The sequence below is a fragment of the Silene latifolia genome, chromosome 7 (assembly GCF_048544455.1).
Source record: "Silene latifolia isolate original U9 population chromosome 7, ASM4854445v1, whole genome shotgun sequence".
Classification (NCBI taxonomy): Eukaryota; Viridiplantae; Streptophyta; class Magnoliopsida; order Caryophyllales; family Caryophyllaceae; genus Silene; species Silene latifolia.
Genome location: NC_133532.1, coordinates 107,449,249 through 107,465,999, shown reverse-complemented (window position 1 = coordinate 107,465,999; position 16,751 = coordinate 107,449,249). Strand labels below are relative to the sequence as shown.

Below are 16,751 nucleotides of genomic sequence, written 5' to 3'. Positions count from 1 at the left end.
GTTGGTGTCAAGGTCATAAACTCGCCATCCCTTTTTTCCAAAAGGGTACCCCGAGAAGACACACTTGGTGCTACGAGGGGCAAACTTATCTTTGGTTCGGTTGATATTTCGTGCATAACAAAGACACCCAAAGACGCGTAAATGGTTCATTGGTGGTGGTTTTTTATATAGGACTTCATAAGGGGTTTTACCTTTAAGTTTGGCGCTCGGGGTTCTATTAATAAGATAGACAGCGGTAAGGATGCATTCGCCCCAAAAAGAAATAGGCAAAGAAGCTTGAAATAAAAGAGCACGCGCCACATTAAGAATGTGACGGTGTTTTCGTTCAACCCTCCCATTTTGTTGAGGAATGTCAACTTGAGAGGTTTGGAATTGAATACCATTTTCAAAGAAAAAATCGTTTAAGTTTGTAAATTCGGTCCCGTTGTCACTTCTTAAAATTTTTATTTTTCTATTAAATTGACGTTCCACCATGGAGAAAAAATGTAAAAGAGTTGGTCAGGTATCGCTTTTGCGTTTCAATAAATACACCCAAGTGGATCGTGAAAAATCGTCTACGATGGTTAAAAAATATTTGGAACCACAAGATGCATCAATAGAATATGGTCCCCACAAATCACAGTGGATTAAATCAAAAATATTGTCCGCAGTGTTCGAGCTTAAAGAAAAAACTGATCGAGTTTGTTTGGCCCGTAAACAAATGTCACAAGAGGTGCTATTAAAATGAGTTTTAGCACACTTATTTAAAAAAAAAAAAAAAAAAACTTAAAACGGAAGAAGAGGGATGCCCCAACCTCCTATGCCATATCTCATGGGAAATCGGTGTCCCTACGGTATTAAGACGCACGGTGTCTTGTCGTACGCCGGTCAAGTAGTATAGTCCGTCCACTTGTTCACTCGCTCCAATCGTCATCTTTGAGGAACGGTCCTGAATAAGACACATATTATGCGAAAATTGGATTGTAAGATTGTGATCAAGTAAAAGCTTAGAGACTGAAATTAAATTACAATTCAATTTATCTGCAAAATATACATCTCGTAAAACAAGTTTTGAAGAAAAGACAACATCACCTATGTGAGAGGCTACTGTCAAGTCTCCATTTGGGAGACCCACGGACAGCGGCGGCATGGTTCGCAAGTTTGTAAAAAAATCACGACATCCCGACATGTGATGGGATGCCCCGGTGTCGATAATCCAAGTAAAATGAGAAGAGGAATTACCGTTTAAATGCTCAATCGACGGACCGTGTTTGCGGGCTTGCAATAACTGGTGAATTTCATTGAGTTCGGTCGGAGTCAGGTTATTGAAATCAATCTTGTCAAGTTGTCCCGACGAACACGAGGTAGTGTCACGGAAATGACCAGCTACCATATGAGCTCGAGGACCCCCTGGTTGCCGGTTGACCCATGAGAACCCGAGGAACCAGAATTACCCGTGTTTTTCTTGATTTGTTCCCACCGAGCACGGCCTTCCACATCAGGAATGACCGTTCGACTCATATCGGTTTCATTGATCAGAATGCAGTCCCTAGGTCTATCTCCCCACCAGTCGGGAAACTTCCCCGTATACCGATAACACACTTTGTAAAGGTGACCATGTCTCAAGCAAGCAATACAATAAGGTCTTAGTTGTTCATCCGTACTGTTCGTATTTGGGGTATTGCTATGGCGGCTGTTATTCTGTCTATGGTTACTGTTGAGACGAGTTGCAAAGGCCATAGTGTCAGGTCGGTCGGTGGGTTTCGGGGTATTAAACACACGCATACTCTCCTCTTGTAATAGCCTATTATATATGAAATTAAGATTGGGCAAGGGAGATATAGCAAGTAATTGAGACCTAGCACTGTCAAACTTTTCAGCAAGCCCCATCAGAAATTCCCATACCCGTTGACGTTCTCTACGCTCATCAAGAATGGAAAGCCAAGTACAAGAGCATGGATTACATGGGCAAGGGGGTAAAGGGTCGGCATCAATAAGATCATCCCAAAGTTTAATTAATCTACCATAATATGTCATGAGTGATTCATTTGGAGCTTGACGACAAGCCATTAAATCGGCTTGAAGACGATAAATTCGAGCATCATTATTTTGAAAAAAACGAGATCGAATATCAAGCCATACCTGTTTGGCCTCGGGGCGGTATGAAATTGACTTACGTAAAGAGGGTTCGATGGAGCTAAACAACCACGCTGTGACCAATGCATTAACCGACTTCAATGATTCCAGAGCATCGCCGGCTGCGGTTGGTTTAGCAACAGTACCATCCACATATCCGATTTTGCCTTTCGCCAATAACGCAAGATGAAAATTCCGAGACCATTCATCATAGTTATTCCCATTAAATTGGGTTTGGGTGATGTTGGCTCCCGGATTTTCGACAGGAACATATTGAACGGTTGAAGTTTTCGTAGGATCGATGATCGTTTGATTGTTATTAGTCATTGTGATAATTCGAAAAGAAACGGCGGAGAGGAATTAGGGTTCGAAAAAAAAAACTAGGCTAATACCATGTTAGAAATGTATAAGATTAGAGAGAATATAATTGCAAGTATTATTTCCGAAATGAATGTTGTACAAAGCTATAACTCTACCACTATTTATAATATACAATGGGCAAAGAATAAGGTAATAAAATATACACAACAACTATATTTTCTAAACTAGGCAAATGAAGGAGATTGCCTTTGATTGTTGCTGTATGTTGAGAGTACTAGCCGTTGGCAGAAGATACGGCAAATCCGGCATATTCGCGTAATAGCTGGTCCTCAAAACTATGGAGATTTTGTTTGATAGATTTTGTTTCTAGACCATTTTTACAAGATGAATCTCATGCACATTGTTGGTTTGTTCCACTGTATGTAAAAGATCGCAGATCAACCAAAATTTCAATGAATATTTGTATCTTATATGATACATATAGTTAACAGATTTTTGTGTATGACGATGAGGGCAGTCTCAACCATATTTCGTACATGGATCATACTATAAAGGTTTATAGTTTTGATAGCAAATATTTATAATCTTACATTGTGGTACATGAATCTTTGTTCGGATGCCTTTGAACATTTGATGACACAGGAACACAAAATTATAAAAGCTAATTAAACATGTTGGGTTGACATGAATCAATATTTGATTCATAAATGAATTTACGACAAAACATCATCTATATTGACTATATACCATTTATATCCGCCATTGAGTTTACTAAATATTTTCTCCAAAATATCTAAACTAATATGACAATCTCAACATTAGAGAGATTTTGGGAGGACAATTTAACAATAATACAACCGATATATTTCCTATATTTTCTGCTATAACTTGCTAACTATGGCAGTAACAGCATCAAAAATGAAAAAAACAAGTTACATAACTCCCTCAATTCTCGCGAAATTGTTCATAAGTTTAAGGTGGGATTTTGATCACCTATTTTTAGTAAATAACTCTCTAATTGCTAGCAATCTAAGATTTTCAGAGTTAGAGAGGACAGAAAATTTCATGACATATTTTACAAAATAACCCAATTACAAACTACCATAACTAACTCTACTAACAGAAATTCAAAATCTTCCAACCACCCAAAAAAAGAAAACAAAAAGAAAAAAAACTAAGAAAAATTCACAAGAAAATTCCCATTTCCCATTTGTCCCAATTTTTTTTCTTGTCTCTCCTCCTAGAAAGAGGTTAGAGAAACAAGAAATAAAAAATTAAAAAAAAATAAAGAAAAGGAATTTAAATGTCTGCTGTTGGATTTCTTCTCTTACTTCTTTGTCTCTCATTGTCACCACCTGTTTCGTTGTCGATAACGGAGGCAGAGGCCCTTTTAACCTTCAAAAAATCGTTAACAAACACCGGCAAGTTGAGTTCTTGGAAGGAAAACTCTAGGCCTTGTGAAGATAAATGGGAAGGGGTATTTTGTGAGGAAGGAAAACCTATTATCCTTAGATTGCACTTAACAAAAATGGACCTTTCGGGTGTCGTTGATATAAATGCTTTGAGCCAAATAAAGAATTTGAAGACGCTTAGCCTTTCAAACAACTCGTTTTCAGGACCCTTACCGACTTTTAATCAGTTGGCGGGATTAAGGGCTCTCTATATAAGTTCAAATAAGTTTTCTGGTCTAATTCCCGGAGATTATTTTGCAGGAACAACTTTGAGGCGTGTTTGGTTGTCTGATAATGAGTTTTCAGGGAATATACCTGAATCATTAGGGAAATTAGCTAGTTTAACAGCATTGCATTTGGAGAGGAACAAGTTTACCGGGTTAATTCCGGACATATCTCAGAAGTCTTTGACGGAGTTGGATATGTCCGGAAATCAATTGGTAGGGGAAATTCCTGTGAGTATGGAAAGATTTGGTGCTGATGCTTTTAAAGGAAATACAGGAATTTGTGGGAAAATAGTGGGAATTGATTGTAAGAAACTACAAAATGGAAAAGGTGGTAACGTCGCGACTACTATTGGGGTAATGATTGGCATTGTGGTGATAATGGTCCTCTTGTTGCTCGTAACGACAATGATGAAGTCTAAGAACAAAGATGACGATTTTAGTGTGCTTCGTAGAGAATCGGTCATGGAAGATGTTGTGGAGGTTCGTGTTCAAGGGAACAGCATGAAGGGTGGGGGTGGGAGTACAAGGAGTGTAGCTAGCCAAAATGGAGTTGGAGGTAGCTCAAAAAAGGCGGGAGATCATTCGTCACATAAGAAGGGAGGGAGTGAACATGGAAGTAAGAAAGGGTCTCAACACGGGAAAAATAGTAATGCCGGGATTGGTGACCTAATTGTCATCAACAATGAGAAGGGTCCGTTTGGTTTGGCGGACTTGATGAAGGCGGCTGCTGAGGTGTTAGGCAATGGAGGGTTGGGTTCGGCCTACAAGGCCGTGATGGCTAATGGGGTGTCGGTGGTGGTGAAGAGGATTCGTGATATGAGCAAGTTGGATAAGGAAGAGTTTGATGTTGCCATTAGACATATTGGAAATCTTCGCCATAAGAATATACTGACTCCTCTAGCTTATCATTATCGGAAAGAGGAGAAGCTTGTGGTTTCGGAGTACATCTCTAAAGGCAGCTTGTTGTATGTCCTCCACGGTATGTCAATCCTTCTTGTTTCCTAATTCATGAATGTTATTTCTATTACTCCTATAGTCCTATGAACTTGCCTTATTCTGGATTAGAATATGATATGAAAATTACTTGCCCAGTGGGTCCAAAATTTAGGGAACTAGATCAAACAAGACGCGATCCAGTTTCGACCCATTGTCATCCCTGCCCGTAGAGTTGTATAAGCAATAAAACTGTGATGTCCAAAATATCTACAGAAAAAGCAGCTTCCTGGTTCAGGACCATAATTGATCTTGGCTATCTTATCTAACCTAAACATTGGACTGATCTTTCAGGGGATCGGGGCACATGCCATGCTGAGCTAAATTGGCCAACGCGTCTCAAAATTATAAAAGGCATAGCAAGCGGGTTACAATACCTATACGCGGAGTTCTCTTCCTATGATCTTCCTCATGGAAACCTAAAATCCAGCAATGTACTTATCACTGATAACTACGAACCTCTGCTCTCAGATTACGCCTTCATTAAAATGGTAAGCATCAACCAAGCAGCACAAGGGATGTTTGCATATAAAGCACCTGAAGCATTAGAAAACCAGCCAATCACTCCCAAAGCCGATGTTTACTGTCTTGGGATTATCATTCTCGAAATTCTAACGGGAAAATTCCCATCTCAGTATCTCAATGCTGGTAAAGGTGGGACCGATGTCATTCAATGGGTTCGATCAGCCATTGAAGAGAAGAAAGAGGGAGAATTTTTGGATCCAGAGATAGTTTCGTCTTACGAGGATTCTTTACCGTCTATGATTGAGCTTCTTCATGTCGGGGCTGCTTGTACTGAGAGTGATCTTGATAAGAGGCCAAGCATGGACGATGCAATTGCAAGGATAGAGAGAATCCAGGGTTAAAAGGTGACTTATTGATGCAAGAAGGGTGGATTTTTGTCAGCAACTTGAGATCTGTAGAGGAAACTCACATTCTTGATAGTGAACAAACTCAGGTTTCCGAGCATTTTTCAAAGTTGTTAAGATCGATTCAAACAATGATTCTAAGAGAGATTGTGCTTTGATTTACAGTGCTAAATGATGCAGTTGAGAGCTGACATAGAGAGCATTACATGACCAAATTTTCATTCTTTTGCTTGTTTTTCTCTAAAAATTAGAGAAAGTTGAGACACAAAGGGAAAGGGCGTTTTCAAAGATGTTTTGTTTGCATTTTTTAGGAAAACTATAGTTCATTTTCAATTTAGATAATTTTCCGCATTGCTTAGTTTACTTTCAATTTAGTCATTCACAGGTTCATTCTTTTAATGCGTATTTTGTAGGGAAACATTTTTTTTTATGTATAAAGTTCAATAACCAACAGCTAGACTTCAACATAAAACCAGTTTGGGGCTTTATCTAATAATTATTGTAATTAAGGCATTTTCTTATTATCAAGCGAACTAAAGTTCCTAAAAAGAAGTCTAGAATACGCATCTGAATGTTGAATGGTTCGTAAATGTTCAGGCAACACCCAAAATTCTTCAAGAGGAGATTCTTTAGGGTTCATAATTTGAGTCCTTTAAATAGTCCTTGCATTGAGCCACCCAATCCTGCGCCTACACTTTCTGCCAGATATTGAGCCTGCACAACAACAGCATTTTCTATGGTCAGAAACGCGTAATTTGAAAAAAAAAAAACAAAAAAAAGGACTACTACAGTGTCTCAATGGCTCCAGCGGTCCCGGGCGGTGACGTAAAGGGCGCCGGATCAATGAATGAATTCTTGGAGCTTAATTAAAAACACATTGAGGCTGATTTTGGAAGACAAAATCAAAATTGCTTCGACTAATGTATCGATACTCAATTACCTCATGATATAGAAAGCATAAGAGTTTATTGAGCCATTTTGCTTTATTTCATCACATTTGAAAGTAGAAGCATAGTGAGTGTTTGATTAAATTGGAAATGGAAACATTAAAAAAAAACAATGAAAGAGCAAAAATGATAACAAACCTCTTGAAAAGACTTCTTTAAATCAAAAGCATCTCTAATTCGTGAATTCAAGAATGTCCACGTGTCACGGAAATCTGTAGTAGATTGCAGGACTAATATCAGATGAAGCTAAAAACGAGGCAACTTTTATTACCATCCAGACAGAATATAATCCACACAAGTCCACAGTATACAGTCATTGCACGTAAATTGAACTCGACAGCAGGTAAACAATATGTTATCGAAGCATTTCCTAGGGAATCCTATCAAACTAGCTAGTGGTAACTGGTAACTGGTAACTGGTAACTGGTAACTGGTAAATAGGCAGATTCCATTCCATCTTTTTGTAGCTATTGAATGATGTAGTAGTATTAGTGGTAGTGAATACTAAGTACTCCGTATAACATATGTCCATAACCCCTCCACATCAGAAAAATCTCCAAAGCCATTTCACCTTCAATGCGTCATTCTTTGCACCAAATAGCCTGACCTTATCCTTATTTCAAGCTAAGGACGACAAACATCCTTCCATTTATTCCGATGAAAGGCCTTCAGAGAGTTTCTTGTAGCTAACAAGAAATCTCTTTTGGTTAGCATGAATAGCAAACAAAGTTAAGTCATATAAGACATAGAAGATAGCTACTCTTCAACAAGGTTAGCCTACCACTTTTAGGCAAAAGCCTGGATTTCAATCCCAAACCTCTTTTCGAACCTCTAGAAAACTGAATCCCCCACAGTTTTACTGCCAATCGGAAACTCCAAGTAGGTTGAAAGAAAATACTTCACCCCATCTAAAATAAATCAGCCAGTAGATAAGACATTTGGAGCACTGCTTAGCGGGATTCACACACTACTTCTAAGATTGATCTTCAACCTGACGTAGCTTTTAAAATTTAAAATCTAAAAGGCATGCCTCAAATAACCTAAGCTAATCTCATCGGGTTGCAGTAAAATCAAAGTCATCATCAGCACACAATCAAAGTGACGTGAAAAGGTGTTCAGACCACCCTTTATCAGTAGAGAATCGAGTAAACCTGACTCAATGGCTTTCTGAATAATCCACCAAAGGCCTCCGTTAAAGAGGGTTAACCATCACCCTGGTGCTAACCTCTAGAGCTTGAAAAGAAGCCAACAGATTCCCCAATTGCAGGGGCGGAACCAGGAATGCTATCTACCTAGGAATAGATTTTAAATTATACGGAGTAATAATTGATTAATTTTTTTTTTAAGATTTGGAATACAAAAGTATTATCTAGGCTCAGTACGTCGATACTTCATAAAGGCCTAATGGATATTATATTTTACGTGTCATTTTTGCAGTCTAACAATTTTAATGGCAAGCTATTTTATAATTATTCAAACAATTTTAATGGCAAACTATTTAAATTGAACTTGTAAAACAATTTCTAGCAAAATTTATTTAAATTGATTCACTCCAAAATAATGTACAATTTTTTTTTAAACTATGAGGTAAGTTTTGAAAAATGTATACTCCGTACAATGAATTATTACGGAAGAAGTATATATAACATTTTCTATACCATATCTCACTAGAAGCCGTAAAATGTTTGACAATTGATGGAAAAAAAAGAGCTACAACAAATAAAAGAACCAACAAAACCTAGTAAACAAATTAAGAAATAAGACAATGAAGAACTACAATGGCAAGAAATGCACTACTTGATATATTATCTATGGAAATAATTTTATAAAAAGGTCCACTAGATGTTATATAGGGTAAACAGAATCTTAAGCTGTTGCAACATTATTAACGTGGGAAAAAATATCTATATCTATCTATATCTATATCTATCTATATATATATATATATAAGAGTATAATACAGGAACCACTATGCCACGTGTCCTGCTCACATTAAATTTTTTCCCGCCCACCTTTACCCTATTGACCAAAATTGGAAACAAAATCACAAGTTTGATTGCAAGAAATTTGGATTGGCTACTTACAAACCCTAAACTACTACCGCTATTATTCTTCCTATTATTCTTCGACTTCCTACCTAAGTGCTTTACTAAAACGTAATTGCTCATTCATGGACGCGTTTTACTCTTTCACGGACTTTTTGCCATTTGTTTTCCATACCTTACCCTTCACCCAAAAAACAAAAAAGAGCAGACTCTCTAATTCTCTCCCTCACAAAATTAATCAAATTCGTCAGATTAATCTACTATGGATGCTCATTCTCATGTCGATCAATTAATAATTCTAATTTATTTACTTCATTAACGATGTTATGTTAAATTAGGTGGGTGAAATTAGTTATACTAATGAAATTAGGGTTTTCAGAAATTAGGATTACAGCAAGCACCCTTCAATGGTGATTTCCAATTGGTCTTGTACACTCCTTTGTTAATGGTTTGCTTGCTGTTTTATGTCTCTCAATAGTCAATATAATAGTTGTCTTGCTCACACTGTAGTACGAGTGGACGACATGAATACAAACCTTTATGATTAAGCAATCTATATAAACAAGATACACCTCATCAACCACCTTGCTAGATGCGTGACAATTGAAATCAGAGTAGGTCGTCAAGACCGGCCGATGGCGCAAGGAAGGTGGCGGTGAGGGTGGTGCATGGTGGCTGACGGGGGATGTTAGCCCGTGGTGTTTGGATGATGAAACAAAAGAGTAAATGAAGGAATTAAAATAAAAGGGATATAATGGTCATTTATGTCCATGAAAGAGTAAAACTCGTCCATGAATGAGCACCACCCATTAAACCCTAAACTATTTCCCGTAAACTTCCATTTCCTGTCAAAACGGAATCGCCCCCCTTCATCACTCATATTCCCTTTATAAATGTCAAGCTACACTATTCATTCATATGCTACCATTTTACACAACACGCCAAGATTTCTTACTCAACGACTCAATTACACGAGTTTCTCTATCCATGTATAATGTATCTGAAGTTTTTAGGTGCATAATTTATTTCACGATTTGTATTTGCTCAAATTTTGTATCGTCAAATATGCAGTTTTTATGTTTGTGATAATTTAGAGGATCTTGAATTTTTACCTTCAAGTTACATATCTTGAATGATAATTTGGTTTTATATCTGGCGTCTGCCATGTATAATCACGGGGACTATTGCATTTGAATATTAGCGGAACTGAAGTTCTCCGTATTAGATGTTACGGGGTTTTAATGAATTTTTTCTGGCAATTTTAAAATATTGTGTGACACTTAATTTGGTAAATAGGTTGGTTTGCTTGACAATTATGTCTGTTAATTTATCAAATATAAACTCCTTGGGTTACTTCTTCCGGTCATTTGATGATTTGAGATTCTATAACTTCTCTTACTTTGCAATGATTTGATTTCAATCTCCGCTTTGCCAGTAATGTACTCCCTCCGGTCATTTGCATACTTTTGGTTTTGACATAGAGAAGGCCAATTATTAAATGACAAGTAAACCAAATTGAGTGTGTATGATCAAATTGGTCATTAAATGAATTCTCAAAATAGAAAGGTAAATAATTATATGAGACATCACAAAATGAAAAAGGTAAACAAATGACATAGTTAGCAACTTAGCAATGTCACATGGTTTCAAGGTTTTCAAATTTCTAAATTATGGTTATGCACTTTCAAAAAAAAAAGTCTAATTGATACTTAACGTATAAACAACAGTGTTTTTTGGTCACAGGGGCTCATATAAATATGATGGGAGTACGGAGGGGCTATTGGGGATCAAATATACTCTGTCTTACTCTATTGATATACACAAAATCTTATTATAGACGGCATATATCCGTCTATAACTAAAGACGGGTCAAATACAATACCACATTTCTAATAGGACAAGCAACAAGTGGGGTGGTGGGGGCCAAAAATGTTACCACTTTCAAGCTATTTGACCTGTCTTTAACTATAGACGTCTATAGCAAGACTAGCTGATTAATATAAGACACGGCCACATTGCCACACGTTTAAAAACATAGTACAGAGTACAAGATATTGTATTTGAGGTTGATTTTCCTACTTTCTACACCATTTATATGAGATATATATACTCATTTGGTGTGTTTATCCGGTACATGTTTCTCACAAATTTTGAATCATTTTTATAGGATGAACATTCAAACTAATACATTATTGTAACATTAAAGGTTTTATATATATTGTTTATATATGTCCGTGCAATTTTGCACGGGTCCTAAACTAGTTCAAAATAGAAATTTGAACCCAGGGCAATAGGGTGGAAACTAAGTACAAAACCACCAAACCAAGCTATTTCTGATTCCCGTCCGCTTCATCTAGTTTATATTTTTTTTTTTGTACCCAGAAACTAACTCCGGCTTCAGCCCAAGTACCCTACCGCTGATACCGCCCCTGCCCAATTGCATAGCACTAGAAGCTAATGGTCGAGATAAAATCCCAAGAAACGTGATCAAGTCATCCAAAATTTGTAGATAAAAAAACTACTGAAAAACTCCGACCAGTTTTCCAACTTCTGCCGCAAAGAAGGAATTTTAGAAAGGATCTACTCCAAATTGGGACATTATAAGTGACAAGAGGGTTTGAAGAAAAATATGAAATGGAGAGAACCAGTGCAGAAAATGTCCTTTAGAGGGAGACACTGAGGTCAGTGTACCTAGTACTGCAAGCAGAAACTATCTCCACTGTCGGCAAGTAGGTGGACAGGAATTTGGAATGTGTGAAAATAAGGTAGCAGGCAAGGGGGGAAAAACTGACGGTGCTTGGAAAAAAAATGATATTTACACGTAGGCACCTTGATGCACAAAAATCAAATTTTCCAAAATGTTCCACTGTCATTCAAGGTTCCATATAAGATTATAAACAGAATAAACATCTTTTGGAACAGTCAAATATATAGATAGATACATAACATAACATGAGTTCAACAAACCTGGAGATTTATCGGTCAGCATATAAACCTCAGTAGTGGAATATATTCCTCCAAGCACTGTTCGCTTCACATACCAATCAAGATCAGAAGATTCATCGCCTGCAGCGTGCCAGATCTCATCCACCAGCGCAGCACGTTGCTTAAAACTTGTTGACAAATTTGCTGGCATTGCCTGTCAGCCAAGATTTTATATCAAATTCAGAGAATTGACGTAAACGCAAATGTGATCACATTCACCAACTGAAGACATCTAAAAGTATAGACCTGGTACTGCTCATGGACAACATGAGTGAGTTATGTGTTCGAAAAAATCACGAGACAATAAAACCTTATTCCTCCATTGTTGATCACTCTTTGTGGGCCGCGGCTGAGTAAATTGAATTCTGCCAAGACAATTGGGTGTATCTTCGGTGCTGATTTCAAGGAGTACTGGGGTAGGCATGCTCTAGATTAAATTTGTGGGAGGGGGAAGGTTCTTTCTATTGCTTCTTCATGGGCTGAAGCCGGAGCTGCTTTAAGAGTAGAGATCTTCTATCTCAAATGATATATCATCTTCAGTCCCATCTTATTCTTTTTGTAACACATCAACTTTGAAAAAGAAAAAAAAAACAGAAATATAGTAGCTCATTTGGTGATGTGCTGGAAGGATAAAATGATGGGAATTTAAATGGGATAGAAGACCATCACTCGTGATTTAAGGGTACTCCAAGTTTACAACACCCATTATTCCACAATACTGGACTTCTTAGTAATTGTTTGCAACTGAGGATGCTTCGTCTGATTGCGCTCTATTGCTTCTTAATTGTTTTAACAATATTCCTATTTAAATTAAAATCTGATAACATCTCTACTACACAGATGAACATAAGATATATCATCAGCTACACTACAATATTAAAACAGTGCCGGCCACCATAAATTTAAAATGTGAAATTAGAACTTGAGGGGACGAAGCATGATGCCATGTCAAATTGCTAGAAACACATATGGAATTAAACAATGCTCATATCTAGACGCACCCTGAATCCCTGATTGAAAATCTATTATCTTTGGAAGATAGAAGTAGAACAACAAACGAGAGTATATTATATATACCTACAATCCAACGTCTAACTAACAAATTCGTCAAGTAACTATTTTCCATGCAGTTCACCTCCACAACCCATGATAAACTAAAATTTACTGCAACTGAAACACAACACGAATAAGACCCCCTGCTAGCAGTTACGCCTTTTGCCACAAGGCAATAAATGGGAGATATTACGACAGCTTTGAACTTTGAAGCATGCCAGTCTATCCAAGAGTAAGGGTTTTGACCATATCCAAACTTTTAAGCTTCCAGTGTTTCTACATATTCAATTCACATCACCAACCCATTTAAAATCAATACCCTCATTATGATAGACTTGATACCCAAAAAGCAGACAGAGAAACTAAAAGCACATAAAAATGAGTAGGGTAATATCAATTCATGCAGCAGCAGCACAATCATAACAGAGGTTGGATCTTGCATAGTAAGCAATGGAGCTGTGTGGAGGTCTGATTCAGGCTCGTAGTTGCAATTCATATTTAAAGAACTTCACATAAATCAATGTTCTCAGCAAAGATGGGTGGTAGTCAATATGTTATATTTGCCATGTCAAAACAATGATGATTCAGGAAAATTACCTGAATGCTAAGAGCCTGGGGCCACTTTGTTATATAAGGAGCCTGCATCTCTAGCCGACTCTTTAGAAGTTTGGCAATGCGCTCACTTGGAATCAGATTTTTCAGATCATCACTGGACTCGATTATATCGACAAGTCTTTCTAGACACTCATCCATGAAAAACTGCAACGGCAGAGGCGTAAAATTATTATTGAAGGATATGGATAGGCATGAAGAAGTAGGCAAGAAAATTGATCTCTCTCAAGCTAAAAAGAAACAATGTCTGATGGAAAACAAAAGTCGTCATTTTAGTCCCGTGCAAGTACTTAATAAGATATATAACAACCCGTTGACGAGCAAAAGCAACAATAAATCTGAAGAGCATTAATAAATTTATTGCCGGAGATCAAAATGAACACCAAAAAAAGATTTTGGGCATGTAGCCAGCATGACAACAAGAAGCAATGGCATGAAAATGGAATCGGTGGAGTACTTGTTGATGTAAAACATAGAACTAAGCAAGTGCGTAAAATTGCAATGCTAGACCATCGCCTTTAAGAGATTAAGCCTACATATATCAAGGGTTCTACACAACGGTATTGTCAAACAGAGCTCAACCTAGGTGACAAACAGGATGATTGTGAGACAAGCAACCCTGGAAGATTGTCCATTCACTAGTCTTCTCTCTTGTTGGTGCACTCTCTTTCCCAATACTCGAACCACTCAATCTCATTTGCTTCAGTTTATCTATCATCACGATTGTAAAGTTGGTGATCTATGCAAAAATATTTACCATTGCACGAGGGAGATGAACGTAAATCTAAATCAACTATACAACTTGTCACTTCCCAAGCACTAAATATACTTCCTTGAGAGGGCCAGAGGGGATACGGTGAGGAAAGAGAGGAATGAAAGGCTATACAACTTGTCACTTCCCAACCACTAACCACCTTCTCCTCCCCTTGCTTCTCATTTTATGCTCTTACTCCCTAATAAATACACATATCCCAAGCGACCCCTAAGACACAATGTCCCTCTCTAACAACCTCACGAATAGTTTAAGTATTTCATTATAGTCTATCCCTGCGAATAGCCATGTTTCCTTTTTAAACATGTTTGTTTGGCAGAGAGTGAGACTTGGAATTCCTACCCTACATGCATATATATAATTACATAAAAACTAGCCAAAAGCAAACATAAAGTATATGTGGAGAGTGGAGACAGAGGGAGTACTTTTTTTGTTTTTTCCAAGCAAGTAGATCTTATATATAAGAAGTTGGTGAGTGTATATTACGACAGTTTGTGACATACCACTTATACGAGTGCTTCAAAATTCAAATAAAGGGTGTTGCCAATAGAATCACAAAAGCAAACTATACACATTCATAACAATCAGCATCAGACATTTTGATGAGAGGTGAATAGGTGATACCTCAACAAGTGCAGCTTCTTTCCTAGGAAAAGCTCCCACGATAGAAGGAGAGATTCCAACTTCCCTTGCACCTGCCATCATAGCTGCCTCGCCCCACCCTAGCCTATTCTGTCAAATGAACAGCCACAAAAGAGCACATGTCATATATCTTATCTCGTAAACTAACTAGATAGGGTTATTATAACCTAGGTTCAAAATCCGACAACATCAATAAGACAATCACTCTACAAATTCACTAATGGCTTCCTACCTAGCCATTCCTCATCTTCCACAAGAATACTCATATAAGATAACTACACTTTCCGGCGCATTTGACGATTCAACACAAACAACGCCTCACAATACAACAGATTTTCTATAACTAACATCAATTGAAAAAAAATATCATTACTAGAAACACCTACCGTAACTAATCACTTTCTTACATATATGACTGAATATATATAACGGCATGAAATTCGTAACAATTAGACGAACAAAAAATCGTTCAAAATTCAAATAAACTGAAGCTCGAAATCAAGATACAGAAAAATTACACAACTATATAAAAATACATTACTATAATTACTCCTAAATAAGATAATTGAAATTGAAAAAGGTAAAGAAAGAGATATGAGGTGCGAACCACGTGACGAAGAGAAGCGTGGAGAACACGTGACTGTTCTTCCTGGTACTCAGTGACATGACGTTTCCGAGGAGTTTCCTTCTCCGACGTCGTTTTAGTCGAGTCAGTGAATTGCGATTGATGAGGAATGTTAGGGTTAGGGTTAGGGTTTTGCGGAGAAGACGAACAAAATCGAAATGATGATGCTAATGATGATGATGAAGAGGCGATGATGGAAGGACGATTAATGACGATGGTTGATCGGAGTGATTGTTGAAGGAGGCGTTTAACGGCGAGACGATACATGGTTGCGCGGCGGAGGATGGTGGCGACGACGGCGGCGGTGGTTGGAGAAGTGGAAGTGATAACTAACTAACTAACTAGTCGTACAATAAAATGTCATCACGTTTGTATTCAAGGTTCTTAATTTCTTATGGTGGTTGCCTGGTTGGCTTGTTGCTGAGAGGAGTGACACTCGTTAATAAACGAATCGAAAGGATTTAACGAATGACACGTATAACGTATGGACTTTAGATCGTACTTGAGGTGATCCTGAGCCGAGTCGGGTTTGAATTAAGCTAACTTTGAAGACATGAGATTTAGTTGAGTTGAGTTTGGGTTAAATAATTTGTGAGTCTATGACCTATTACATGTGACACGGACACATATCTAACCTGATACGAGATTATGAGGTTTAATTAGGTTGGATTTGAGTTAAAGCATCCTGACTTATTTACATTGATATACTAGGGCAGAGTACGAATCGGGTATTTGATCCAAAGTGCTAGTTCGGATCGGATATCCATATTAGAAATCCTGAAGTTAGATATCCAATATCCAAACCAAATGTCTCGGATATCCAAAATAATCGGATCAGATGCGGATATCCATACTTTTGAATTTACTTTAAAATTAAGTTTGAAATACGATTATATTCATAGTTTAAATGATGATTTTCTTTCGTATTCTTTTTCCAATGTTCTCGCTATAAAATTTAAGTACCACCTAGATATTTCTCTAATATTTTAAACATTAATTAAGTTGTTGTATCAAATAAAATTTTATTTTCTCGAAATTATACTAGAAAACTATAGTTTCTGGATCGATCGATATCCAAATGTTTTAATTCTAAT

At 37.3% G+C, this 16,751-nt stretch overlaps 3 protein-coding genes across 4 annotated transcripts; 1 reads left to right on the top strand and 2 right to left on the bottom strand.

Moving 5' to 3' along the window:
* Positions 1-1,365: 1,365 nt before the first annotated feature.
* Positions 1,366-2,442, bottom strand: LOC141590488 (uncharacterized). Its single transcript, XM_074411079.1, has one exon. It carries the CDS (start codon positions 2,440-2,442, stop codon positions 1,366-1,368), a length of 1,077 nt encoding a protein of 358 aa, XP_074267180.1.
* Positions 2,443-3,600: 1,158 nt separating this feature from the next.
* On the top strand, positions 3,601-6,486 carry LOC141592489 (pollen receptor-like kinase 3). The gene is made up of 2 exons (XM_074413188.1): positions 3,601-5,093; positions 5,402-6,486. Exons 1-2 carry the CDS (start codon positions 3,740-3,742, stop codon positions 5,971-5,973), a joined length of 1,926 nt encoding a protein of 641 aa, XP_074269289.1. The 5' UTR covers positions 3,601-3,739; the 3' UTR covers positions 5,974-6,486.
* Positions 6,382-16,212, bottom strand: LOC141592490 (uncharacterized). 2 transcript variants are annotated; one of them, XR_012521164.1, is made up of 6 exons: positions 15,640-16,212; positions 15,015-15,122; positions 13,604-13,765; positions 11,228-12,107; positions 7,062-8,827; positions 6,382-6,690 (listed from the first exon to the last, which is right to left on the bottom strand). XR_012521164.1 is itself a non-coding variant. In XM_074413189.1 (6 exons), the coding sequence occupies exons 1-6, from the start codon at positions 15,922-15,924 to the stop codon at positions 6,613-6,615; spliced, it is 879 nt and encodes a 292-aa protein (XP_074269290.1). In that variant the 5' UTR covers positions 15,925-16,212; the 3' UTR covers positions 6,382-6,612. The 2 variants fall into 2 exon arrangements, 1 of the variants encoding a protein (XP_074269290.1); XM_074413189.1 differs by having other exon boundaries at positions 7,062-7,135; positions 11,936-12,107.
* Between the last annotated feature and the right edge of the window lie 539 nt (positions 16,213-16,751).

Coding starts and splice junctions, on each gene's coding strand:
- LOC141590488 (XM_074411079.1), bottom strand. CDS start 2,442: ATGACTAATAACAATCAAACGATCATCGATCCTACGAAAACTTCAACC.
- LOC141592489 (XM_074413188.1), top strand. CDS start 3,740: ATGTCTGCTGTTGGATTTCTTCTCTTACTTCTTTGTCTCTCATTGTCA. Junction 5,094..5,401: donor CTTGTTGTATGTCCTCCACG/GTATGTCAATCC, acceptor CTGATCTTTCAG/GGGATCGGGGCACATGCCAT.
- LOC141592490 (XM_074413189.1), bottom strand. CDS start 15,924: ATGTATCGTCTCGCCGTTAAACGCCTCCTTCAACAATCACTCCGATCA. Junction 7,136..11,935: donor GCTGACCGATAAATCTCCAG/GTTTGTTGAACT, acceptor AATCTACTACAG/ATTTCCGTGACACGTGGACA. Junction 6,691..7,061: donor TAAAGAAGTCTTTTCAAGAG/GTTTGTTATCAT, acceptor GTTGTTGTGCAG/GCTCAATATCTGGCAGAAAG.